General features: G+C 51.6%; 1 protein-coding gene across 1 annotated transcript in view; it reads right to left on the bottom strand.

The window, feature by feature from the left end:
• Positions 1 to 6,673: 6,673 nt before the first annotated feature.
• OPHN1 (oligophrenin 1) overlaps positions 6,674 to 26,510 on the bottom strand; it is a gene marked incomplete at both ends in the record, with an annotated part of 46,044 nt that continues 26,207 nt past the window's right edge. Inside the window, 17 exons of the mRNA XM_079541970.1 lie at positions 6,674 to 6,716; positions 7,424 to 7,474; positions 8,717 to 8,882; positions 9,928 to 10,203; positions 10,497 to 10,644; positions 13,282 to 13,441; positions 15,397 to 15,502; positions 17,164 to 17,222; positions 17,528 to 17,612; positions 19,323 to 19,397; positions 19,732 to 19,794; positions 20,926 to 20,959; positions 22,175 to 22,253; positions 22,376 to 22,467; positions 23,642 to 23,742; positions 24,727 to 24,856; positions 25,826 to 25,930. Coding sequence (XP_079398096.1) covers positions 6,674 to 6,716; positions 7,424 to 7,474; positions 8,717 to 8,882; positions 9,928 to 10,203; positions 10,497 to 10,644; positions 13,282 to 13,441; positions 15,397 to 15,502; positions 17,164 to 17,222; positions 17,528 to 17,612; positions 19,323 to 19,397; positions 19,732 to 19,794; positions 20,926 to 20,959; positions 22,175 to 22,253; positions 22,376 to 22,467; positions 23,642 to 23,742; positions 24,727 to 24,856; positions 25,826 to 25,930 — 1,773 coding nt within the window. The remainder of the gene's footprint in view (positions 6,717 to 7,423; positions 7,475 to 8,716; positions 8,883 to 9,927; positions 10,204 to 10,496; positions 10,645 to 13,281; positions 13,442 to 15,396; positions 15,503 to 17,163; positions 17,223 to 17,527; positions 17,613 to 19,322; positions 19,398 to 19,731; positions 19,795 to 20,925; positions 20,960 to 22,174; positions 22,254 to 22,375; positions 22,468 to 23,641; positions 23,743 to 24,726; positions 24,857 to 25,825; positions 25,931 to 26,510) is intronic.

The raw sequence follows: 26,510 nt of genomic DNA, 5'->3' as shown, positions 1-26,510 counted from the left end.
CTCTTCTGTGCTTGAATGTTTTCTGGCTGTTAGCAGAGGAGAATGATGAGTAATGGGCTTGGTAATGCCTTGATCTCTGCCATCAACAGGAGGATGTTTATGATCGGTTTAAATAGCCTCTTTGGAGAGTTTTACATTTTGCATATGCTCGTGTCAGTAAGGTTTCATTACTGAACTGCATCCTGCTGGGTATTTTTCTACTGGGAGAGGGGGAAGAAATGAAATTTGGTAATGACTTGCACACACCCACTTGCTGCTGCAGAGGGAGCGGGGCTGTGCAGCAGGCTGTGCCCCCAGCTGTGTGCTGCTCTGTGCTCCTTGCTGCTCTGTGCTATGGACGCTCTGCCAGTTTGAGCCCCAGTGCCTATGTGGGGCCCAGGCTGTGCCCTGCAGCTCTTCTGTTTCAAAGTAAATTTCTGCACTGTTTTTTCCCCTGTTTTCTTGCGATGATGATGATGATGATGATGGAGGGGTTGCTGGAGGATGGGGAGCCAGGGCAGCAGCACCCGAGTGTGTGTTTGCCAGGGGGACAGTAACAGTGTCTCTTGGTTTATTTCCATTGGCTGCTGCAGGAACTGGAAAAAAAAAAAAAAAAAAAAAAAAAAAAAAAAAAATCAGACAATACCAAAGTCCAGATCCTGCTGTATATCTTTGTACTTTGTGTTTTCTTCTGCATTTTCTTGTCTGTTTTTGCTTTAATAAAGCGAAGAGAATCTCACCACCGTCCTCATCCTGTTGCAGTCGACCTGGGGGTCCCAGCTGAGCTCCCATCCCCATGCAGGGCCAGCTCAGCCCCTGGGCTCCCTGGGAAGGCACAGTGCAGCTGAGGAAAAGCACCTCTGCTTTTACACTGGAAGGAGCCTTCTGCTCAGCTTTGGGAGCTTGTGGAAGGAGCCTTAGCTCGGCTTTGGAGCTAAGCCCAGGAAGTGAGCATCCTGCCCCGTGCATAGGTAGGCAAACAGCAGTGGGTCAGTCCTGGGGAGCTGAGCTCTGTTAGAACACAGAATGGCTTTGCGCCCTGCAGTCAGGGCAGTGCTGTTTGCCACAGTCACACAGCTGCCACTGTGGGGATCTCTCCTGAGACGTTTTGATAACAAACTACGTGTTAAACGTATGTGTACGTATGCATAGGCGTGCCCCCATTTATACTGCTGGTGGTACCTGTTCTATTCCTGCTGATGAGCTTTCTTTCTGACTGCACACTGAGTGCCCTTGGGTGTTCATGCGGTGGTGAGGCAGTGTGTGCCAATAGTAACAGAAGTTTTGGTTTATTTTTGGGGGCTCTGCACTGCCCAGGTTTCTGAGGCCCATCCTTGTGTGGCTGGGATGCAGCACTTTGGGGGTCCCAGTGTCAGCATGCAGCTCTCCTTCCACTGCTCTGGCCAACAGGGACGGGGTGGCACCCAAGGGGCAGTAGAGCACCCTTTATCTTTGCTCTCTTCAGCTGCACAAAGCATCCATGCGCTTCAGAACAGAATCCTGGGACTGTGCCTATTTTCTCACCACTTCAAAGCAGAAATACATTCTTACAACGTAATGACTGCTGGAATGGCTCTGATTCCTGCTGCCTGGTGGGAGCAGCCACAGCCGAGGTGCTGATGTCATCTGTCCCTGGGTGCTGGGAATGGTGCTACGGGGCAACCTGACCTCAGCACAAAGCTGCAGAAATGCTGCCCCAGTGCCACATCCGCAGAAGGTGTGGGCCTCCAGAACAACAGCTCGGGCTGTGAGCTGCCCACAGCTGTGTTCTGGCATCGTGGTCACTGCTTTGAGGAAGCCAGGAGAGACTTCTGTTCATTCCTATTGAAAACAGCAGGAAAACCTGCATTTACGATTTGAAAAGTACATATCTGCACCAAACATAAAACCACAGTAAGCTTAGAATAAGCTGCTCTCTGTGCCGGGTGTGTTGTGCTCTGTGGCAGTTTAGTGCTGGTTTATTTGTTAACTTGTCTCTGTAATGAAAAGAGTTCTCTATATTGATACACTTTATTTCCTTTGTAACAAGCCAAAAAGCCCATTGCTGGTGCCTTTCTCTCGGGGAGGACTCCCAGCCCACAGCTGTGCTCACAGCAGTAACTGAGCGTAATGTCTTTGCAATTGCTTGCTTCACCATTGCTGAGTACAGTCCTGGAGGAAGCTCCGTGGGATTACCAAAAGAAAAGGAGTGGGGACCCACAGACTCGGCCCAGTTCTACTGCTGGTTCACTGCTGGGTGCTGAGGGCAGTGCTGAGCTTGGGGCTCCTGCAGCACCTCCATCCCATCGCAGCTGCTGTGCCTGTGCTGCAGTGCCAACCTCTGCCTGCCGCCGTGCCTGCAGCTCCATCACAGCACGTCTCGTTCTGCAAGGGGTGCAACTCCACTGCACTGCTGTTGCCTTTTCCGCCACTTTGCCCAAATTAATGGCCCTTGAGGCCCAACTCGACTTCTAGAAAAAGACATCAGTTGGACTATTGTCACTGTTTTCACTTTCTTCATTGTTTTTCTTGATTGGAACTTTGATCTGCCCCAAACACACGGAACGCAGAAGACAGAGACCCGTGACACTGCCACGGGGGCTGGGCAGCAGTGACACCGCACTGCCGTGCGATGCAGTGCAGGATGTGACCCCAATACAGACATCACTGTGCTGGGCTGAGTGACACCGTCTGTCAGCCTCTGGTCACACCTCTGGTCACAACCAACCAGAGGAGCCCACCTGGGCTCAGGACAAAGACAGAACCCATTACACTACACTGGGGGGCAATGAGACACCCCAACCCACGCCCGGACCCCCGTGAGCCCTCAGCCCGTGCTGTGCCCCACATAGCCCTCCCTGCTCCACACTCAGCTCTTGTGTAACTTCAGATCTGTCGCTGTTCAAAGTGCAATGAAGGCAGAATTTTGTTTGTGGGAGCTGCTGTACGCTGCATTCGGCTTTCATTTCAGTTGTGCGCATGAGAAATGCTGCTTGGTGTGACAAATAATAGGGGTTGAAGATGCCAAGAATAATTGGGTAATTTCAAAATGGATGAGGCTGTGTGTTGGTAATTCACAGAGGCTATTTTTCACAGTCGGATTTTTGCTATTAATTATCTGAGCTGTTATTTCTTTTACCCATCAGCTGACTGATCTCTTCAGATACGCCTCTTTGGGTCTCTTAAAACTAAATTTCATCTGATTAATGTATTTCTCAAAGCAAGGCACTAATAAAGCCCCGTGTCCTCCTCCTTTGGTGTTGCTTTCAGTATCTTTATGAACAATTCTAACTCCAATTGTAACTCCATTCCGCTGTAACTTCGTGATGAAAGGGACCCGTGCTCCCCACGTCCCACACAGCACCGCACTGTGCTGACCGTGACATCCAACCCCAGCACTGACAAAAAGGAAACCGCCTCTTAGCTGCTCCCAGAGCCCTCCAGGCTCTGCTCTGCCCACACCTGGAGCCCTGCTGCTGCTGCTCAGCCTCCAGGTGTGCCAGGTCAGGAAATCTGCAGCCCACTGCTCATTAATGGCCATGGCAGCTGCGCAGGGGCCCTCTGGTAATGCAGCAGGAGTGAGCAGCCTGCTGGGCTTGTAGCAGTCCTGCACGGAAAGGTGTTTGCGGGCAGAGGAAGCTGAACAGTGCTCAGTGGCCTGGGGTTAAAGGTAAGAAAAGTAAGAAAACACATAAAAGTGTGCAGCAACGCCCGTGCCTCTCCGAGGAGCTGTGCTGAGGGCTGCTCACCCCCCACAGCCCCACAGCACAGCAAAGGCTGCAGCTTCAGAACGCTCCCACTGGGCCCCTCGGCGCGCCAACGGCGTTCAGAAATGCTTTTGTGCTCGTTGGAAAGAAAACCCAACAAACAAGGAGAAAAAAAAAACAAACAGGGCTGCGGCCGGAAGCAATTTGGGCTGAGGCGAGCCAGCCCACGGCCCCGCCGTCCCACCGACCACAGCACAGGCTGACACGGGGTCACGGCGTCAGCGCTGCGGGGCCGCCTGGTCACCGCGCCCCGTGCCTGCGGGCGGCCGCGACGCTCAGCGCAGCCACAGCGGGACAGCGCGCATGAAGCGCAGCCCCGGGGGGCCGCACGCGGTGACGCGGCCGCGCCGTCGGCGGGAGCTGCAGGGGCGCGGGGCCGCGCGGCCATCGGGGGGCGCGGCTCCTCGTGCTCCGCCGCAGCTCCGCCTCGCAGCACGGAGGGCCGGCGCTTCGTGCGGCGCTCGGGCGGCGTTTGCGGGAGGAAAAAAACAACGCGTGGACTTCGTTGAACCTCATGGAAACTTTATAAACGTGGAAGTACTCTACGCCGCTATGTGGCCAAATGGCTGCAGGGCTGACGGCCCGGGGTCGCACAGCACAGGGTAAGGGCTGTGCCTCCCAGCCCAGCAGAGACCCCAGGGCTCCGCCGTGCTGATGAGGAAGAAGCCACAGCACAGACGTGTGACAAACACATTTACAAGGACACTGGAACCTGTTCTTACTGTGCTGCTGCCTCCCCGCTTACAACGCTGAGGATGAAAACAAGACTCGGCTTTGTTTTTTCAGACTCCACCGCTGTCCCACAGACATCTGTGCCATCTGCACAGCACTGGGTTTGTTCAGGAGCACAGGGACAGGAGAACCGACAGCTGCCGTCTCGCACAGGGCCGGTCCCCGTGGTGCCACTCAGCACTCAGTGCAGAACAGAAGCTGCACACTGAGCCAACCTGCCCACAGCCCACTGCCTCAGAAGTGCCCAGATCAGAAGGCACTGCTGGAAGTGGGGAGGAGGTGCTGGGCTGACACTGCTGGGTGACACCACAGCTGTGACAGAGCTGCCTGTTCCCGGGGAGCACTCCCACACTGGGCACTCGATGCTGAGCTCTGGGGGACGTGCAGCCAGAAACACGATGCACTCCAGTTTGATGCTGTTCACCCCCTCTCTGCTCATGAGAGGGTGCAGCAGAGGGCTCAGCTTAGCGTGGAGAAGCCCTGAGATGCTGCTGCACGCAATGTAGTCAAAGTGGCTTTTTCTAAAGCCACTGCTACGTGCCACTGCTCAGGGTACGAGCACAGGAGTGAGCAGCTGGGGCAGCGCTGAAGCCCACGGGGGTGGAAGCGCCATCAGCACAGCACTCATCACATTCGGTAAGGCAGCAGGCAGAGGCACACAGAAGGAAAGCACCTGCACACCGCAGAGCACTGCTGCAGCCTCTGCCTGTCCAGCCGTGTCGGACCTGGGGGGATGGAGTGCTGGGGAACAAACGGGAATGTTTGGTGCCTGTTCTGGGAACGCTCCCAGCACCCAAGGAAAGTCACTGAAAAGAGAGAAGCTGCCTTTAGACTGGTGACAGAAAGCAGGAAAGCGTTCATTGCCTATCTACAGGGAAATGCTACAGCTCAGCACTGAGCCCTGACGCTGTCTGGAGCCACAAACCTCTATGCAGCACTGGGACAGGTCCTGGCATGGAGAAATGTGCTCCCCTTCCAGACCAGAGGCATCTATACAATACTGCTGCTGAGGGAAGGAGACCGGAGATCTCTCGAATCAGAAATTAATGTAACAAGCAAACAAGAAACTGTGTTCCTCTTAGAAAAACTTCAGGCATTGACCCATATTTCTGGAGTTTCAGTTCTCCCCACCTGTGCTGGCCCAGCAGAATAACCACAGGCACTGAGACTTCTGCTGGGTCTGTGGGGAGCAGTTCCAGTTGCAGATTTGCAGATGGGAGCAGGAGGAGCAGGGCTGCGTCCCCCCGCTCCCCTCCAGTTTGCTGCTGCCCTGCCAGCCCCAGTGCAAGCAGTTCCACCAGCAATGCACGTGGAAAAGCACACCAGTGCTTCGTAAGTGAGGAGAACGCAGAGTATGGGACGAGTCTCTCGTGGCAAGGACGCAGCTTCCAGTCATTCTTCCCCAGCACCCAAGCGCTGGGAATCAGCATATTGAACTTTGTGACATCTGTCCAAGGTCACCCTTCACTGAGGTTAAGTCCCAAAACGCGTGGAGGTGCACAGAGCTCTCTGCTCTGCTGTCCTTTTCACAGCCTGGCTGTGCTGCTGTTGGTGCTCACCCAGCACTGCTGCCACCTGCAGAGGCGCCTGGCGAGCATTTCTCACTTGGGCAGAAAGCGATGGCGAAAGGACTGGGAACAGTTCAAGACAAACGTAGTAACGGCCTTCTTGCCATTTTTATCTCCTTCTAATTTCTTGAGCCACTTCTGACAGCACAAAATTATCGTCCAGTATGATAGCTGCTCTCCAGGTCATTTGAACTGGAAAAGTCTTAGCTGTGACACATCTATTTCACAAGCACAGAACATCTCCTTGGTCTTGCTGGGCTGAGATGGTTGCACTGTCTGAAAGAAGAAAACAAGTGTGGCAACATGCAGCAGTGTATGTTCATCAGTGATGGCAAACCCAGAACCAGCATAAACCCAAGTCTTGCGCAGCTGTTCCCACAGTGCTCGTGTTTTCCCTGACTGCTGCAGCAAGGAGCTCAGGAACAGCAGAGCAGGATGGTCTGCTGAGCAATGCCCACCGATGGACAGCAGGCGCCGCCCCGAGCCCCGATCCTGCCCTTGTCAAAGGTCTCCAGCAGAAAGGACATTTCTCCCAGTCTCTTCTCTGAGATCCCATTCCCTCCCCTGGGCTCCCACCACCCCATCTGCTGAGCTCAGAACCACCACGTGGCTTTGGCTGATCACTGTTACCAACACGTACCTTTTGTCTCAGCTTTCATCACCTGGGATCCTGCCTTGTGGTGATGAAGAACTAAGTGCAGTGGAGTCGAAGAAAACAGAAGAAAAAAGATTGAATGCACATAAGTAGAGTGATGGGTAGAAGTCAGGTCAACGATTTATCTTTAAAGTGAAGAAACCATTGTTTGACACTGGAGAAAATCAACTCTTATCAGCTTTTCAAAGCCTGCAAATCTATCTGCAGTCTTGGCAGAGCTCAGCAATTGTTAAGAGCAGGAAACTGAGGATTATTTGAGCAGATATTTTCTAAACGAAATTTGCTGCCACAAACCACAGTGCCAGCGACCCAATGCCCCCCCAGCCCAGTGAGGGCCCCCGTGTGCAGGCTGTGCCATCACAGCCCATCTGGCCACGTGGAGCTACACCCTGCACAGACATTTCATGTGGGTCCCACTGCTGTCTGCTGCTGCCATTTCCCAGCCCTTCCCATCTCTCCCATGATCTGCCCCTCTGCCCTCCACAGAGGCTGAGACGTAAGAACAATATGGACAGACAACCTAGCTTAATTCCATGCACGGCTGCATATTTACCACTTAGTGGATTTATGATTAATTTTTCATGCAGCCCCTGCCCGGAGCAGACTTGCACTCAGGGCTGTTTGTTTAGGTTGGTCTTTCAGCTGAGCAGCTCCTGCTGGGTGTGCTGTGCCCCCCAGGGATGGCTCCGTGCCCCACGCAGGGTCACTGCTGCAGCACAGCAGCCCTGTGGCTGCAGGCTCACCTGCCGGTTCTTCGTGATGCCGTCTCAAAGAACTTGGTCCTGGAGGCCACTCTGCAAACAGAACAAGAGAGGAGATCACTCCAGTTATCTGATGTATATCATTCACTAATCAGATAGCATTTGTGCCATGGAAAAGAGCAGCAGCATCAGCGGACATGGAAGACGACACTTCGAATGATGCCGGCTGCACTCCTCGTGCTCTAAGCTCCACTCTGTGCTTCCTGCATGCTGCTCTGACCAGGCAACCTTCACCAATTTAATCACACAGCTTATTTAACTGCTCTTGCTCAAAAGCCTATGTGCTGGTGTAAACGTGCACTTGTCACTTTTTATGGCCTCTCCACTTATGATGTGCTTCATATTAAGCTTCCAACTGCCCTCATAAAAGGAAAAATTATAACATAAGTGATTCAGGAGAAGAAAGGCAAAGCCCATTCCTGCCCTGCAAGCACGGAGCTGAAACTGACAGCACCTTTCTGGATTAAGGAGTGAAGATGAGGACGTCACACAGCCACACAAGGGGCTCTCAGCAGAACGCAGGGGCTGCCGAGCAGCAGACTTTCAGGATGACAAACATTTTTGCCATCTCCTATTGCCACAGGCACTGGGCAGGTGGCTACCTCAAATCCTAGAGCTTAAGTCTGGTGGCAGAGCATCAGGTGAGCGTGCAGGGAGAACAGACTGAGAATCCATGGGATGATGGGGAAAGGAGAAGCACGTCCCAGTGAGGGACAGCAGGGTTTCTGTCTCTTTAAAAACGTGAAGAAATCCGATAATGAAGCTGAACTGCATCCAATTCCTTAATGGAGATCCAAGCAGGATCTCTCTTTTCTTGGGAAACATCTCATTTGAGAGACTCTTTGAGAGCAGGAAGGGAGGGAGCTCCAGCTGCACTGAGAAGTAACTGAGAAGATGATGGAAAGTCAGCCCCGGAGCTACATTGGATGGGGCTCAGAGCTTTTTGTTCCTGCAGTGTTTTTGCTTTTGCTATGGCCACGCTCCACCCCAGCTGTGCCCTAAGGGCAGAGCCTGACCCGGCTCTCACGCAGCTCTTTCCAAATGACTCAGACCCCTGCCCATGGAAAGGGGAATGGGACCTGCACGAGCTCCAGCCCCGCTATGCCAACAGTGCTGGAAACCAGCATGCTGCTTCTCCTGCCCTTCCAGCACTCCTGGCAGATGGCAGCAGCTCCCGCTGCCGGTCACCGCGGCCCCCCCGCCCTCCCCCCAGCCCTGGGGCCAAAGGCTGAGCTGTGGCCCCTCGCCGTGCTGCCCGCCCGGCCCCTGGCTTACACTGAAGAAGGCATTTCCTCTGCTGTCCCTGCTATCAGATCCGGCCTCTGCTCCAGCTTCTGTGGGATGGGAGCCCTGCACGGTGGGTCTGGAGGTCTCACAGGAGGACGTGTTATCACGGGCTTATCGCCATGGGGCCGTGGCTTGGGGACACCATCGTACTCTCCTGCAAGGCAGAAGATCACAGACGGTGCGTGTGAAGCTTTGGCAGAGGACGTGTTTGTGAAGATGCATTACTGGGCTGCAAGAGCACGCTGCTGGCTGTGTTAAGCCCTTCAACTACCAGGACCCCTAGGACTTTCTCAGCAGGACAACTGCTTAGCCACATCTCTTCCATGCCTGCATTTGTAAATTCTGATCCTGAATTTCCTCTTTGCTAAACTATAACTGGAGCGTCTCCTATTTTCTCATCCATCCTGCTGGCTTCTCCAGTTTTTCAGAATTACCCCCAAGCTGTCCACACTGAAGCGTGATGCAGTGTTCCAGCACCAATTTTAAAGCAGCAGTATAGCTGCAATATAACTTTATTGCTAATTCAGTGTTCTCCTATTTATACGTCTCAGGACCAGAGCCCATTTTGTTGTGCTGTCTCCAGATCATGCTGTCAGCACGCTATGCGTGATAATGTGAAAACATCAAATCTGTAAGCACTAAATGGAGTTGGTGTACAAGCCAATTTTAAAAGCTATTTTACTCTTCCAGAGGCACATTTCCACATACCATTTAATTCAACAAATTTAAATTAAGCCAGTAGTGTTAGTCAGATGAACTTTATGTTTGTGCTACCCAGCCAGGCCTTTTATTCTTTCTCTTTATGCAGCCCCATGCTTTCATTCTCTAAATACAGGGCTGTGAAGCTGCTGAGGATGACATCTAAAAAGCACTGGAGAGCGCACAAGTAAGCCTGGCAATGGCAGAACTAGCAGTATTTCTTATTTACGACCATCATCTTAAGGATCTCACCCAGCTCAGCTCCACACGCACGCAGTTACAGCACCGTGTGCCACACGGTGAGCTGTGTGCTGGCACTGCAGGGGACAACGCAGCCACACAGACACACCAGCCCCTTCCTTCAGGGCACAGACAGCACCAACCCAAATTTGGCCCTAAACTTGTTATTTATACCTATCGTGCATACAGGTAATGCTTATTAAGCCATACAGAAGCCCTGCTCTGCCACACCGTGGCTGTGACACAGCTGTGCCGCTCACCATCTCTGCCACAGCCGCCCGGCCGGGGTGCAGGCCTCCTGGCGTGGAGCGTGGAGGTCCGCAGGGCAGGGCTGCTCACCACACCATTGGCAGCCTTGCCAGGCAGCTTCGCACCCCCGTCCTGCAGCCTGGCCACCAGCTTGCCCACCTCCAGCTCGGCAGGCGGCCGTCCCGGTTCCTCCCCCCCAGGCCGGGGTGCGGGCATGCGGCTGCGCAGCAGGGGTCTGGGGGCCTCCGTGGTGATGCTGCCGTTGGGGGTCTGGCTGAGCTGGTCTGCTGTGGAGCCGAGGGACAGACAGACGGGTTAGAGACAGACAGACCGGTTAGGATCGAGAGTGGACATGCAGCCAGGCAGCAACTGAGGGCTGTTCTGCCAGTGACAGTTTGAGCTGCGAGGCACTGCAACCTCTGATAGCAGCTCTTACTTTCCTTTCTCACCCAACACCAGAATGCACTGTCTGCCATGCTGACGGCCTTGTCAATGCAATTCTGGTACTGTTTACACTGCTCCTGGAAAGGAGTTAAAAGAAACAGGAGTGAGGGAGAGTGAGGAGAGCAGCGGAACTGACCTCCACTTTCTTCCACAGAAGCCCCAAAGAAGACAGGTCGTTCCCGCAGAGGGCGTTTGGAAATGGTGATGGGTTTGTGCCTCCGGGCAGCCACCCTGGGGGGAGGCACTGGGGGGGCAGCGCTGTCTTCTGGGGGGCCCGAGTAGATCTGTAAGGACAGACACATCTTCAGATGGTGCTCAACAGACCAGGCAGCATTCCCAGGGCTGGAGAGAGGTGCTGTGGCAGCCCCACGCTTCAGGGTCGGGAGCTACAGCCCTGCATACGGCTGCTGCCTTCCTGCAACAGGCAGCCTGCTACACACCACGGCAGTGCTGAGCTAATTAACACAACGAGATCACAATACAGAGAAAATGTGTGGCAGCAAATTACCTCAGAGCAGATTAAGTCAGCTTTCAGTCTGATATGTTCTGAAAAGAGTCAGGTTTTCCACACTAACCAGGCGATACAATCTGCAGCAAGCACCCAAACAAGCTGCTGCATTGTTTGAGATTTAACAGCAAAACACTTCGGCTCTTAGTTTACAATGAAGTGTGTGGCACCCTCAAATTACCTCAGATGAAATACTGGCACAAAAACAATGCTGGTTAGCAGTTCTATCTCCTTTTCTCACTGCTCATATGACACCTATTTGGTTGGGGTTAATTTAGAGGCTTTTATTTATATCAGACCCCTTATTAATAGCTGGGAAAAAAAAAGAATAAAGCCTTTGGGCAGTCTTTGATGATATGAAACAACACATTAAAGCCCCACATCAACTGCTTTTGCTTTTTTCCCATGGGTATTCACTGAATTCACATTGGGCTTCCAGGAGCGGATCAGCATGGCAGAGTGGCAGGAGCTGCTGGGAGACCATGGCATGGCATAGGATGGCCCAGGATGGCACAGCCGGACCATCCTGTGGGGTTGGCAGGAAGCACCTCAGCCCTGAGGATGAGCACAGCCCCAGCACAGTCCGGAGCAGGGCCACCTCCCCCTCGGCAAGTCCTCCGGTACGGAGGAGCCCACAGATATCTGTCCCTCAGATAAATTCTAAAAGGACGTCCTGATTTGATTAAGGATGTCATCTTTGTAACTTAAAGCACGTTTCTCCTTCTGCCAGGCAAATAGAAATGCTGGAGAAAATCACGAGCCCCTGAGCTCTCAAACCTTCCCCTTCCCAAGGTCTGGGCAGTGGGGATGGCACCGCCTGCTGCTCCCTGGTGCCTACAGAAGTACCACAGACCTCTGCTTTCATGAGATGCTTTTCAACATTTTGAAGCCACTCTCAAGCCCCACCACACTGCTCTTTTTAAGAAGTGAGTGCGGCTTCTCCTTTGATTCTGCCTTTCAAACAAAAATCCAAGTTAAACAACTGGAAGGTACAAAGATATTGACAGATCCTCGCGTTTAGAACGTTTGTACAGCGATGAGGCATTTCCACAGGGATTGACTGACTTAATTTAGCTGTGGCACTGATATATAAACTGAAGAAAGAGTAATAATCCCCAAAGACTTCATGAGTAGTTACTTTGTCCTTAGCCTTCATGTTGCACTGCCTAAGTAATATCTCTCTTCCTCCAGGCTCATTTGAAGTGTTTGCATATGTGTGAGCTGAAGACGCTTTCAGCTCCAACAATGAATTTACACACTCCATCTAATAACTGTTACTAATTTCACCTTATTGCCGAAGAAATTAAAAGCAAGCAGAGAGATGTCTGGCTTAATTAAAGGTTGAATTCCATTTCTTGGAGGCAGCAGTGCGAACCGCGTGTTGACTCAGCCTGAGCAGAGGTGGCACCAGAGTGATAACAGAGGCTGAGCTGGGAGTGAGCACCGAGCATCGCAGCAATGAAGCCCTGCCACGAGAACTTGAAAGCATTCGTAGGAACCCGCAAAGAAAGCAGATCTTCATGAGCTTTGTGTGCAGATACTCCTAAGTCCCTCTGAGCTCTTTCATCCCACCTTTCTGATTTCAACCCTTGGCATCACAACTCACACCATCCTTTTGGTCCCTGTTTGGTCTCTGACTCCACGTTCCCTTTTGCACAGCCCTGCTCCTTCAGCTCTGGCCTCCTCATCCGCTCCCCCAGCAGGACATTCCCCTCCTCCCATCCCCTGCCATCACTCGCAGATGCCATCAAACTTCTCCTTCCTTCAGGACACAGGGGATTCTTCCCACACTATAGTTTAATGTGCTATGAAGGACCAAATTCACGCTTAGGAACCTGAAGCACAGCGCTGCGGGCACGAGCTGGGCGCTGAACCTGCCTCTAACAGCTCAGCCCCAGCAGCAGGTCCCTCCCCAACCCCACACCTGTGTCTGCACAGCTCTATGCACACTGGGATCATTTTTATCCATCTTTCCATACTTGGTTGCTTTGTTATTTTTCCTGTTGTAATGGCAGGCAGTGCCATGTCTTGCGTCGTGCCTGTCCCTAGCGGTTATGCTGCACTCTGTCTCCTGGCTTCAGCACAAGAAAGCATCATGTCCTGTCACCTCCAGGTAGAGAGGACACTTTCAATACAGACACTTTCAATACAGCACTTTCAATACAGACGCTTATCTTATTTAAAAAGAAAAGCAAAAAACACAGTAGACAGAGTTTTCCTACAGGCAGAACTATAGGCAATAGGGAGGAACGTCTGCTATGCTGCTTGTTTCCCTGTGAAGCATTTCAGAACAGCGTATTTTAAAGGAAAAATGCCACCCCTTAAGGAGACCACAAAAGAAAGAGCCAAACTCCAAGTCGTTGCCACAGCAACAGCTGGCATGGAGGTGAGGAGTGGTGGCACAGCCCCATACCTTCCCAAAGTGCTCGATGAGAATCTCAACCACGATGTTCTGGAATTTGATGTTCATCATTGCTGCCACGGTGTCCTCCTGTGCCCGCATGAGGGTCGGTCCGAATATCACCCCCATGTTGGATGGTGACATCAGGTTCTCTCGGCTGTGCTCACACACGCTGTGGAGAGGTGAGAGAAAAGGAATCGTCTGTCATTTCTTTAATGTTTCCAAAAGGATCTTATTCTAAGAAATTAAGAAGATGCAACAAGAATCAGCTGTTCATTTCTCCTCATTTTGTTTTATCAGAATTTGTTTCCCACCCCTGGCAGAGACCCGAGGTCTCTGTGATGTGCTGTGCTGCAATGTGCACCATCTTCAGCCAGGACCGCTGTGGGAGAGCAACGTGCTGACAGCAGCTCTGCTCCATCCCTTCCAACGTCCGGTTCCTAATTCTGCACACAAAAGCCACATGTGCAACACACACAAAAGGAATCATTTCACTTGGAATATCCTATTTATCCCTGCACGGGAACTGTTGATCACGGCCTGAAGCTCTGATTGACCACCTGAGGCGAGCACTGAGTCAGCCCTGGAGCACAGGTGAAGGCAATTCTCCTGTGCTGCCGGAAGGGACGGAGCCTGGCTGCGCCTCTCCCAGAGCCATTTAAGGGCTGACTGCCAGGGGAGAAGGATCTCTGCTGGAGATCCCTCCTTGAGGAGATTACTGTGAGCCAACGACATTGGTGATAATCTTACTAAGCCTGACCACTGTACACCCATTGATGGTACAATCCCACACTGACTGCTGGCTTTTATTTTTCTCTCTCTCTGAATACAGGGAGGCCGCTGGAGAGTTTCATAAACTTCCACAGCATCTTCCTTCTGAAAGAGGCACAGTTTCAAAGAACAGAGCTCTCTCTATTCAGCCTGGGAGGAGCACACGAGCCTGCAGAGCACACCAGTCACTGACTGAAGCATTAACCACTAGATGGACACTCTGTGTTTTCAAAAGCAGCCAGCCTGAGCTCTGAATGCCAAAGGAGAGAGGCTCTGATGCTGAGATTTAATGAATTCCTTATACTGTAGCTCTCCTTAGAGAGGCTTCTGTGAGCACAAAGGAGGTAAGGAACAGAATTTAAGCGTAAGCACTTTGAAGAATAAATGTCACCACCACCACCATTCCAGTGTTAGCTCTATCAGACTGCAAGGCAGATGCTCTCATTCTGCCACATACACAGAGAGGCTTCAAAAACACACAAACAAGCATGAAGGGCTGGAAGCAGGCTGCAGCAGGACCCCATCACCTGCACTCCTCACCCGACAGAGGGCACAGCACCAAGAGCTCAGCATTGGGTGGGACGATGTGGAAATCCCAGGGCCGTTTATTTTTGCAGCAGTCCAGCCTTGGAAAAGGCTTCTCCAAGGACCCAAAGTGAACCTTTTCACTCGGCAGCCATTGCTTCTGTAAGTCCTGCTCCTTCCTGACCCACACACAAGTTGCTGCACAGCCCTCCCCCATGGGGTGGAGAAGGCAGAGTTTCTGTACCAAGCCTTCCCATTCGGTGTGATGACAAAACAGGAAGATTCCCTTCTTCTCAGCGCAGTGCCGGTGCCATCACCATCAAGGAAGTGATGCTTTCAGTTACTCGTTGGCAGAAGCAAGCAGAAGCTGCCCAGCACCACCAATCACCCACTGCCAGCTCACCTGTATGCTGAAGCCTTCGTGCTGCTCTAAGGGCTCAGGCCATTGAGCTGCAGATAAAACCAAAGCGCTGTTCACATGCAGCCCAGAGGCACAGGTCTTATGCTGTTCTGAACCCCAGACCTCATGTTCTTGTTAACTGGACTGAGAGGCGACATGTTTACAGCTCTGCTCTCTCAGATGGTGCTTCCATGTTAGAATTGCTCCTTGCTTTGTGCTTGTCAGGAAGGGAATGGAAGCAGCAAGCAGAAAGAGGAGCATCACTTAGTGCAGAGGGTAGCAGGGCTCATCACACCACTCGTGCAGTCAGAACGTAAATTCCCGGGGGGACAGTGGTGGATGCAGTTTTACAAACCTGCCACAAGAAAAGGCTTGCTCTGCTGATTCCACTATTCCTCTTAGTTTGGCTTTAGAGAAAAACATCTGCTTACTTGACTAGGTGTCGTATGAGGAGCTCTAACATCTCTCTGTTCTTGTCAGGTAGTTTATAGACCAGGGCATGAATGGCTCCCAGCCTGTAGTCCAGGTTCTCAGATTCTGGAGAGAAGTAACACAGAGAAAAGTTTGTGCCTTTCAAAGTAAATACAATAAAAGAAAAGTAAAGCCAAACAAAATCCGTGGGAGCCGTTCCATCTGCAACACAGGGCTGGTTGGCCAAAGCCAGTGATGGGAAGCAGAAAGAAAATGAGATTACATAGCAACAGGGTAATGATTGTGAGAAACAAAGCGAAATGGAAAGAGGGAGAAATGAAGCTTGAAGGGCAGCGCAGGGCCAGCTCTTCACTGAGCACAGGGATGGGCTGGGCATGGCCAGGTCCTGCCCCTCACACTGCACCAGGGGAACCCCACGGCCCATTTGCTGGGCATCTCCTTGGCCCGGAAAGCTGCAACAACAACAACATGAGAAAATGAACTGCGGGAAAAATGGAGTCCTTGACCCAAAGAGGTCACTTTCAGACACATAAATAATCAAGAAACAATCAAATACTCCATGTGAAAAGAATAGTGTGGGATCTCGGTGGCTGGGAAGCTTAATGGTGCAAGTTCTGACGGGGGAAAGGAAGGGATTTTGCACATACTCAGCCACCATTGGTTTAATCAACGCTGAAACTGATAAATCTTGGGCTCGAGCACAGTCAGTGGGTGGTGCAAAATTTTCCTTTACAGGAAACAAGAAGTGTTAGTAATTTTCCAGGGGTCCAAAGTGAGGAGAGGCGGGGATGTCTGCTGGCCTCCTACTGACTCCAAGGAGACACGGGGCTGCGAAGGACGCCTTCATGCAAAATGTTTCTGAGTGTGCCACGAAATACCAGCGCTTTCATGCTGAGAGGATGACTAACTCCCTGCATCCCCCTGCGACCCACCTCAGTGTGCTGGCTCTCAGCAGCCCAAGACGCAGCCAGCTCAGAATATGATGGATTATTTGAAAGAGCCGTAATCACAGGACAGCTGAGGACTGGCTGGGTTAGCACAGGCTACGTCCCGTTGGCTTACCTATGCTACTTGGCTAACCTCTGTTAATGTTGGCTGCGACTCAGTCCTGAGAAGTGCAGAATGAAAACACACTTGTTGTACCAGTAGATGCTTTGGATTCAACATCCTGGGCCAAATCTCATGAACTAAAAGGATCACCTAACTCTGCTTGGCAACATCGCATTGCATTCCCTCACTGCTTTTAAAATAAACATCTTGATTCTTTTGAGAAACAACTCTAGAGCACTTGTGATCATCTGCTCTCAGGTTAGGTGGCACGTCCTGGCCCTCCAGACCCTCTGGAAGGATGAAGCCCTGTCACAGAGAAATGTACTGCAATAGCATGGAAAAGAAGGGAAGAAATACTTCCATCATCTTCCTCTCAAAATTAAGGACCCAGAAGAGAGGGCTGGTGGCAAGAGGCAGATCCCCAGGTGCAGCCTGGCAGAGCTCTCTCAAGCCATTTGAAATGCACACTGGCTCTGAGCACGGTCACACCAGGCACGCTGCAGCGCTCTGACCCCACGAAATCGATGTCACGGTGTGTTTGCCTCGGGCCCCCCTGCAGACACTCGTGTGGCTCCTCCTGGGAGCAGACAGAGCCCCAGTGCCCACCCAGCGGTGCTGGAGCCATGGATGCCTCCAGAGCCCTCTGTGCCCCGCAGGGATCAGCACAGGGAGCTGCCTCTGCTGCTGTGAGGCATCAGGCTGGGGGCTGTACTTACTGGCAGCCAGAACCAACTCCTTGTGCAGCTTGTACGTCATGACGGGCTCCGACAGGTTCCTGCAACAACCAGACAGAAAACTGAGCTCTGGGAGGACAGTGTGGCCTCATGACTGATCTCCAAGGTCAGGAGCAAATCTGCTCACCCACCAGCCTGCTGGTGTCCGGTGGCACCTCCCCAGACGCGCTGCAGGAAGTGGCATTGCCACAGCAGGCATATTTCTCATAAGGAGAAAAGGAAAAAGGATGCATTCCCTTTTCCAATGCCTCTGCTGCTTCCTTCCCCTTTCCTTTGGCCAGATGCTCACACCTGGCAGTTCTCTTTGCACCCAGACTGCCCAGAGCAGTGGGATCTGCAGCATTACCTGAGGTAAAACTTTAGTGAGCTGGTAATGGTCTTAATGTCCCAGTCACTGCTTTGGAGGTCCACATCCCCTGGGCATTTTGGATCTGGAGGAAGAACAAAATGGCTATAAAATAAGATCCACTTTGAGGCTGTTATAAAAAACAAATTCAGGGAGGGCACCACTCGAGATGAACTAAGCTAGAGCAGCAGGTGGCCATTCCCAAAGGTGGAAAAGGAGAACAACAGTGCTAGTGGCAGAGAGGCTGTTACTCTGGATGAAAACAGCAGTGCTGACCAGGGGCAAAGGAAGAAGCAGCAGGTAATATTTGGTGGAGAACAGTTAGCAAGGACACATTCCCTGCAGTTTGTTTTCTTCTAGTCAAGGCTGGCAGAAACAGTGCATTCCCACAGACCCAAGATCAGTCTTTGTGTACCCAAATAACCCAACTGTCTGCTCCAGTCCCTCACCCCAAGGACTCCCCAGCAACTGCTCTGGGAGCATTTCGCCTCACTGCATGGGGAGGAGGGGGCAGGAGGAGAAAGCAAAGCCAAGCACACACCCCTCATGTTCCATCCAGCTGCATGACCAACGCATTGCTTTGTGGTAGGGCAAGCTGAAGGGCATGGGTGGAGGGGGCAGCTGGCCTAAGGAAACAGACTGCATGACTTAAATAAAAAGAAATAGGACTAGAGACAGAAAATCTACCTCCTCACTCAAATTCAGGAAGAAGTTGCTCTGCAGCAGCTATTTCTGCTCAGTGTTGTTGGGTTTTGGATGGTGAGTTTGAACACAGCAGGGTGGCAAGTGGTCAACCCGAGTGGTGAATATTAAACAAAATGAAAAGCCACACACAGCTGGGGGCCAGAAGGGAAAAACACAGCGCTGCTTGCAAGGAGGGTGAGAATCCAGGAGCAATAAAACCTGAGGCTAAGTAATTAGTCATCGGGCAAGTGTAACTGAATAGCTGGCTCCATGGGAACTGAGAACAGCTTCGTGTCAGCACAAAGAAGTTTTAATAAACAACAACAATAGTAAATGCAAAAACAGCCTTTGAATGCTACATTAATATCAGATGTCCACACACGGAGCTGACAGAGGCTGGCATGAGCCCGAGGCACACAGATAGAACACAAACACACTTCCTGCTCTGTGCTGCAGCCCTGCCAGCAGCGGTGCACGGGGCACAGGGAGGACAGCAGCCACAGCTCCGGGCAGACCCCAGGAGTGCCCAGCTTGGAGAAGTGCTGCTGAGCCCCAGGCACCACTGATCCCAGGTGTGACAACCACCCAGCAATTAATGTGCCTGAATGAAACGCAAGATTTAGGGTGCAGAAAGTTTGCTACAGAAGTACGTATGCTGACTGGTCCGTGAAAATAACCACCTCCCTGCAGCCCCTCAGGAGGGCATGGCAGGTCCCTGCACTGCCCAGGCAGTGCATCCCAGCAGCGGTGGTGAGGTGGGTGGGCACCCAGCGCAGCAGCACCAGGGCTGCGCCTGCCACACGGGGGGCAGTGACTTGGAGAAGAGCCTTCACACTGCCCATCTGCTGGGGCTTCTGCAAGAGGAAGGGGGGAAGGCACACCCCCACTGCTGCCATCACCTCCTGCTGCTTCCAGCACCCACAGTCAACGCAGTGTGAAGGGAGAGAGCGGGAGTGGGCTGCAGAGACTGCTCTGAAAAGCAGGAGAGGTGCTGGAGGAGCCAGTAGCTGCTTTCCATTGACTCATCTCATTGTAAAAGCCCATTCTCCTTGGCCTGACCAAACAATACCAAAACACGACAATCTAACCACACGGAATAATCAATTCTTACCAAAAAAGGCATTCAGCAATTTCTGCACCTGAATATTGCTGCCAACAGTTCGGTAGACGCCCTCTGTAGAAATTCCTGAGAACAACAAGAGCGGGGTTAGCCACAGCCTGTCCAAAAGCACCATCTGCTGGAGCCTGCACCCAGATACCCAGCTGTGTGCTGCATGGACAGCCTGCACCCAACCTGCACAGCTGTGTGCTGCACGGACAGCCTGCACCCAACCTGCACAGCTGTGTGCTGCATGGACAGCCTGCACCCAACCTGCACAGCTGTGTGCTGCATGGACAGCCTGCACCCAACCTGCACAGCTGTGTGCTGCATGGACAGCCTGCACCCAACCTGCACAGCTGTGTGCTGCACGGACAGCCTGCACCCAACCTGCACTCAGGTGCCACCATGGGCTCCTTACCTTTCGTCTCCACAGCATTGATGCACTTCCGCACAAACTTGAAGCCAACCTCATTCAGCTCCACTGTTAAAACAAAGCAAGAGGTCTCAGCTGCCAGAACCTCACGTGTGGTCCCTACAGAAGCCCTGTGCACCCCACAGCCCCAGCACACAGCTGGCTGTGCTTCTATGGAACAAATTTTGCTGAGGAATTATTCAGTGTTTGTTGGATTTCTTTTGAGCTCCAGCACCCCCCTGCCCCCTCCCTGCCTCTGAGAAGCCTGGTTCAGAGTTCTGCCACGTGTGGATCTGTGGCTTGGAATGAGTTGAGTAATCATTTTCCAAATATCTGCCATTACAATTCTTGTACGTGATAAGATCATGCCAATTCCTCTTCTCTACTTGATTAGATCAAAAAGCCAAAAGTGAAAACTACAAAAAGCAGCTTCATGTGCTGCCTGAGTAAAGCAGAACACAGGTTTGGCTCCAGCTGATCAGTGCCTGTCTTAAGGCACTGTGAAAGAGGCAGTTATCAATTATAGATGCCCTGTAACTTCTTACTCGTATGATTCAGCTGACTGGGAAGACAGCTTTCTAGAGTATGAAATTCTAGCTGAAAAATCTGCATTCAAACTTCCACGGTTCAAAATCAGTCCCACTTTACCTGGGTTTCAAACTAAATTTTGGCTGAAAATGTTGACTTTGAGGTAACGTTTGGTTTAGGGCTTATGCCTCTGATAACACTAACTCTAAGATAATTCAAGTAAGCCAATCAAGTGCTGATAACAGCAGGCCCTAAGCCCCAAGAGCCCGCCTGCACTCAGCCCATGAAGCACCGTGCACCAATGGGGGACACTGTGGTGACAGCAGCACGGGCAGCCAAGGAGCTGCATCCCACCCTGGGTCCTGCCACAGCCTCCCTCATGGAAGGTGTCCTCAGTGCCCTCACCAATCTCTCCTGCTGCTGCTCTGGGGCCTATAGGTACACATGGAGCTCTGCACCCCTCTGCACACTGCTGTCAGTACCTTTACTGAGGAAGCTCGCCATTACCTGCCTGTGGTACCAGGCACCATCAGGAAAAGAAAGAAATGACACATTCTGGGAATTACACTGCCCACTGCAGAAACCAAAGGTGAGCATGTATGCAGGGAAAGGCACTGCCTGGCCTCAGGACAGCTTCAATATATCAGAGGAATAGAAATGGAAATAACTCACTCTCTTCCTGCTTCGTGATGGGACTGTGATAGATCTGAAAAAGGGAATGGGGTGGAGAAAGAAACAAACATAATGCAACACCATTTGGTGCATCATTTCAAAAGAAAATGCAGCCCCCCCTAATTCATCGCCAAGAGCAAGACTGTGTCCCAAGGGAAGTCAGCTCACGATTAAGCGAGATGCCACTGCCTATGGAATAAATGAGCTTGCTGACTTCCTACAGTTCACTGGAGCACCTCTTTCAATTTCAAATCTTCCAAACACGGAATGAGAACTCCCACTTGTCCTGCAGGTGTCCTGTGCAGATGGACAGTCTGGCACACAGAGGTCTTCTGCTTGTTTGTGCTTTATAAGAAGATTACTTCAGATGTCAAGACATTCCTTCTTCACCACGTACAAAAACGCCTTTTGTACTTATTTTAGGAAGAACAAACAGTAGATTATATTCTTGATAGAAAATAAAAACTCCTTTGTACACGAGTGAGTGCGTAAAACGAGTGAGCATCAGACACCTGCTCAGCGAATGGCTGCCCTCTGAGCACACCCACCCTCCCTCTCATTCCAGGCTGCTTTCTGCCCAAAGCATCAGGCACACAGCAATGCTGGGTGTGCCCACATCCCACCTCCTGCTCCCACGTCCCACAGCCAGAGCAGCCAGCACTCAGCCCCAGCAGCAGGGCAGCGTGCAGCCTCTGCCAGCCTGCCCTAGGGAAAGGCTGCTCGTGAAAACCAGGGGGAAACCACAGGCAGTGTGTTTCCCCACAGTGCACATCACACCACAGGAAGTTCAGTAAAATGCAGGAATTCATGCTTTGCTCACATTAGAGGAAGGAAACAACAGCAGCCAGGAACGCTGCTGAACCTCTGCAGGGCGGCTGCTCCCAGCCTTTGCAAACACTGCTGAAAGCAGGTATGAATAAAAACGCTGCCATGCAGATGTGGGAACAAACAGAATGCTGCTTGTTTCAGATGCTGTGATGTCACAGTTTTTAGGAAGTCTGACAATTGCAGTTAAATAGAAAACGTACCAAAGCTTAAAAGGGGGGAAGCCAGCATTCCCTCTGCAAGCTGTGCTGAGATCAGACAGCGCAAAATCCAATTCCAAGTGTGTAACGGACCTGATGGCTTCAGTTACAGGTGAGCAACTGAAGAGAGATCTGTGAAACTGAGCCTGCCAATTTTTACTGATCTTCCTCCCACCAGCAGAGGACGCTGCACGACAGCACATCCATGAACTTGGAACACTCACCGGCTCCTTTCCATCCATGGCTTCCATCCACAGCCTTCGGTTAGCTTCGGAGAGTGCCTGCAGAGTGATGGTCCCAGACCTGTGCAGTTACCCAGGGGCAGAAGGAAAACATGGAGCAAAGGTCAGTTTTTAACAAACAGCATTTCTCCAATATTATAGGGCTGATCTTCCTGGAGACCACTTAAATACGAAGCATCTCACCTTTCATTAGTTTCAATGTCAAAACAAAACCTTTTGTCTATTGAGTCAGTCTTTCTCCTTACACAGGATTTCAGTGTCAGGTCCAAGGTACCCTGGAAAAGAAAGTTGAAGCCAAGCTCAGGAAAGAGAACCATCGGAGAGGATGGAACATTCCTCAGCACCCTTAGTGCTCAGCCCTGTTGATGCTGCACAGTGAGGCCCTGGGCACAGCCATGTGCTGGCAGCACTTTGTGGTGGATGTGAACCTCAAAATGAAGGAAGCACTGCCACCCCCATCAGTGCCAGTGCCCACAGCCTCTGACCCACATGGATGAGCAGAGTCAGGAGAGCCCCACAGAATGGGCAGCCCGCTCCAGACTGTGTCTGCTCTGTGCATGGCCACGTCCATCTGGTGGCTGTGCTGAGTGCGGCCCCTCACTTGGTTTTGTTTGGTTTTAAAGAGCACTCTTTGTTGTTGGGGCACTTGAAGATGCAGTCAGCTGTGACCTGGAGGTGCAAACTGCTAGACTGCAAGAAGCTGGAAGGGAGGAATCCAAGTTAAACCCCGACCTGCAGCAAGAGGCCTCAGCAAACATGCTTACAGCACACATGACAACAGATGCCTCCAGTGCATATTTTGGACTTTCCTTTGCCCTCTGTCAAGGGCTTCCAAAACCCACAATTTCACTTGATTGCTGCACTGCACTGAAGGCTGCCAAAGAACACAGCCCATGAGCTCGCACTCTGCAGAGAGCACACATGACTCAGGGCTCCCAGGGGATGCTGCTCCATGGCAGAGGCAGTGCTCAGAGCCACGGCCCCATCCAAGCGCCCTGCCCCTTCCCTTGCACTGCAGGAGCTGTGGGGAACTCCCAGACACATCCCTTGCTGGTGAAAAATGAAGTACGGTGTGAAAGAATTGGGTTCTTCAGCTGCTGCTGTACTCTACTGCTCAGAGCAGCAACTTCGGCCCTCTCCTCCTCTCCTAACCGTATCCTTACAAGTAAATAGAAATCAAAATTGCAAATCAGTGACAGTGCAAATATGCAAAGGGAAAGAAAGAGTGCTTTTAGAAGCGCTCAGCTAGAGACTGCAGGCAGCTGTGTGCACGCCAGGCTGCAGACTCACAGCCCGTCTGCACGGGACATACAGAAGTCGTACAGACACACACAGCTTCCAGCCCCGTCTGGAGGGCTCTGCTCTAGCTGTGCTATCTCTGCTTACAGAAAGAGATGGAACAGACTGACTGAAGGTAAAAGCTAGGCACTGGGCCATGAAAGCACTCACCTGCTTAGCACCAGGCTTCTGGTCTATGGGGGTCATTCTTAAGGTTTTTGCCTCTTTTTCGTACTGGCAATAATACTTCACCCAGGAGATGCCCAGTGCCCCTGTGGGAACACAGGGAAGCAGCAGTCCTTCAACACAGGTTAAGGACAGAAATATCTGCACATAAGTACGTCTGTGTATATAATGAAAAAGTTAACTGCTCACAGAATAAGTTATCTGTTGACTCAAGAGGCCATGCAGGCTTCTGTCCCTTGAGTGTTCATGCTTGCACAACCAACAAGTATTGGTAAGAGATGAATTTGGTTGAATTCAGTACAGAATCACAACTCTTGCTGCCAGCAGTTAACCTGCATCACCGCACAGCACTTCAGCTCTGCTCACATGCACTCAGAGCCCTGTCTGAGCCACTACATATATATGCAGTGCAGAAGGTGGCACCTTTCTGATGCCCAGACTGATTTATGGGGACAACCAGGGTCACTCTCCCAGTGCCTCTTTGATGCCTGGACCAGGAATAGAAAACGGCTGCAGAAAATGTGGGGACCAAAGGCCCGTGGCTCTGTGAAACCTGCACCAGCAGAGCTGACTGTCTGCAAGGGCATGCACTTCACCTGAGCTGAGCTACACAGGACAGTAAACAGCAACAATTCAGCATCCAGCATGTCACGCTGAAGGGACCTGAACAGAAGCAAGCAGTGCAGTACAAAAAGCTACAGCAGCAGCCCTGCAATCAGCCCGGAGCTGCACACTGAGGTGGGCTATAAATGAAATCCTTATCAGAGAGGGGAAGCTGCACAGGACAGCATGTTCTTTCTGATGAACTGCAGACAAGGAGCAATCTGCCAGAGCTCTGGCTCTCTGGCTACAATGGAATCAAGGACGTCATTTTTTCCCAACGTAGGCAATCAGCTCCTCGTTTACGTGGCTGGCACAGCCTGTGCCACCACCAGGAAAGCTGTCAGCTGCAACTCCTCAGCCAGCACGGGGCACAGCCCACGGACTCCCCATGGGCTGGGAGCTGAGCACAGCCCTGGCAGCAGGGCTCAGCGCCCCTGCAACATGCTTAGTGCAGACAAAACCATTACATTTCTCCTGAGTGTACAGATAGCCCTCGATGGTTGGCTGCCCAGGGAGCTTGCACGTCAGGGGGGCTTCCTTCATCCTTTTCTTCAGGTCTTCCAGCTCCTCCCGCGTGCTGGAAAAGTGGTTCCTTGTCTGGCAGGGGAACACACAAAGAGGTATGTCTGAACAAGAAAAAAGTCATGTATTTCTGATTAAAACTTCAGCCTCAAACTTTAGGTACTCTGGCAGAAAGAATCTGTCCCCAGCTCCACAAATTCACATGAAAGCTGAAGCTGTAAGAACAGGGGACTTCCAAAGATGGTTGAAGGGACAAGGTTTAACATATCGTACATTGAAACAGCAGCGAAGAGTCATCACTGGGAGGACACTTTTCTTTCAGTGCAAGAATCTCAGCACTTCTTAAGGCTGGGTGGAGGAGGAGGAAGCACCAGAACGCTCTGCACTGCCCCTTGGGTAACGGGTGCATTCTCCTACAAACTTAGGGTGCTGATTCCTCAAAAGATCATCCTGCACTGCTTGGCGTGAATTCTAAGGAGTTGTGTCAGTGCAGGGTACAAACTGAAGGCATCTTTACAGAACACCACTCAGACCAATTAATAAGCCAGCAGCAAAGTTGGCCTTATGGCTGCTGCTCCATGGGAATGAGGGCAAGCCATAAGAGTGTGAGGATAAAGGGCTGTGACAAAGATCCTTCACCTCATGAGTACACTTGGTCAGCAGAGGAGGTTATCAAAGCATTCAGCAAGCTGGTATCATTAACATGAAAATCTAAGGCCTTTTTAGAATATACAACTTAAATCTAATGAAATTGGAAGGAATTCTTAGGCTAGTTTATGCACAAGGTTAAACGATGCGATGCTGACAGCCTCCTCTGGACAGAACCTGGGGTTTCTGAAAAGCACTGTCACAGCACTTGCAGACTCTCCTGTGCAGGAGAGCAGATGATACACGTGAACTAAGGAGGAAATAACTGTCTCTGCATTTCCCACAGTGCAACCATAGAGTGTATTTTGCATGGCAAATAGTTTCAAAAAGTTATAAACCCAAATGAGAATGGAAGTCACATGAAAAAAAAACACATTCCAGCTGGGCAGGACGTACATTCTGCAGGCTGAGCTGGAGCTGCTGCTTGTAAGGGAGGAAATCCTGCGTGAGCTCAACCGTCAGGTTGTTGTATGTAAAGAGGCTGTGGAGAAAAGCCAGCACCTGCAAAGGAGGGAAAGGACACAGACTAAACTTATCTTCTGAAGTTTCTAATCAGAGGAAAGTTCGGCAGGATGCAGGCTTTGAGAAATTATATACACAAATACATTTCTTGCAGTTTTGGAGGGATGTGAATTGACTTACTGACCACAGCATCTCTAATACCTAGCTCTGTCTCCCACAAATATAATGCCTTGGTAAAACACAACCCAAATGAAAGGCGCTTCTTGGGAAGCAGAAGCTGACCCTCAGAGAGAGCTTGTCTGCACGAGCAGCGCCAGGGCAGGGCCCTGCACACAGCCTGGGCCGACAGAGGAGCAGGCCTCAGAAGGCTGCTGCTGCTTACCAAACACAAGGCGCCCAAGACAATTAATAACAAGTCCCACCTGCAGCGTGCTACTGGCCTGCCCTCAGGATGGACAGACAGACCTGAGAAACAAGTCTGTGGCTTCACAGTCATCCATCAAACACCACCGGAGCAGCAGCAGCCCCAGCGTCCAACTCCTGTTCCACCATGAGAATCCCCAGGCCTGAATTCAGTCTGGTAGCTCACTGCTTTCTGTGACTGTCACTAAGTCAGCAC

This window comes from Tetrao urogallus (genome assembly GCF_951394365.1).
Source record: "Tetrao urogallus genome assembly, chromosome: 13".
Taxonomy (NCBI): domain Eukaryota; kingdom Metazoa; phylum Chordata; class Aves; order Galliformes; family Phasianidae; genus Tetrao; species Tetrao urogallus.
This window is presented reverse-complemented; position numbering and strand designations above follow the sequence as displayed.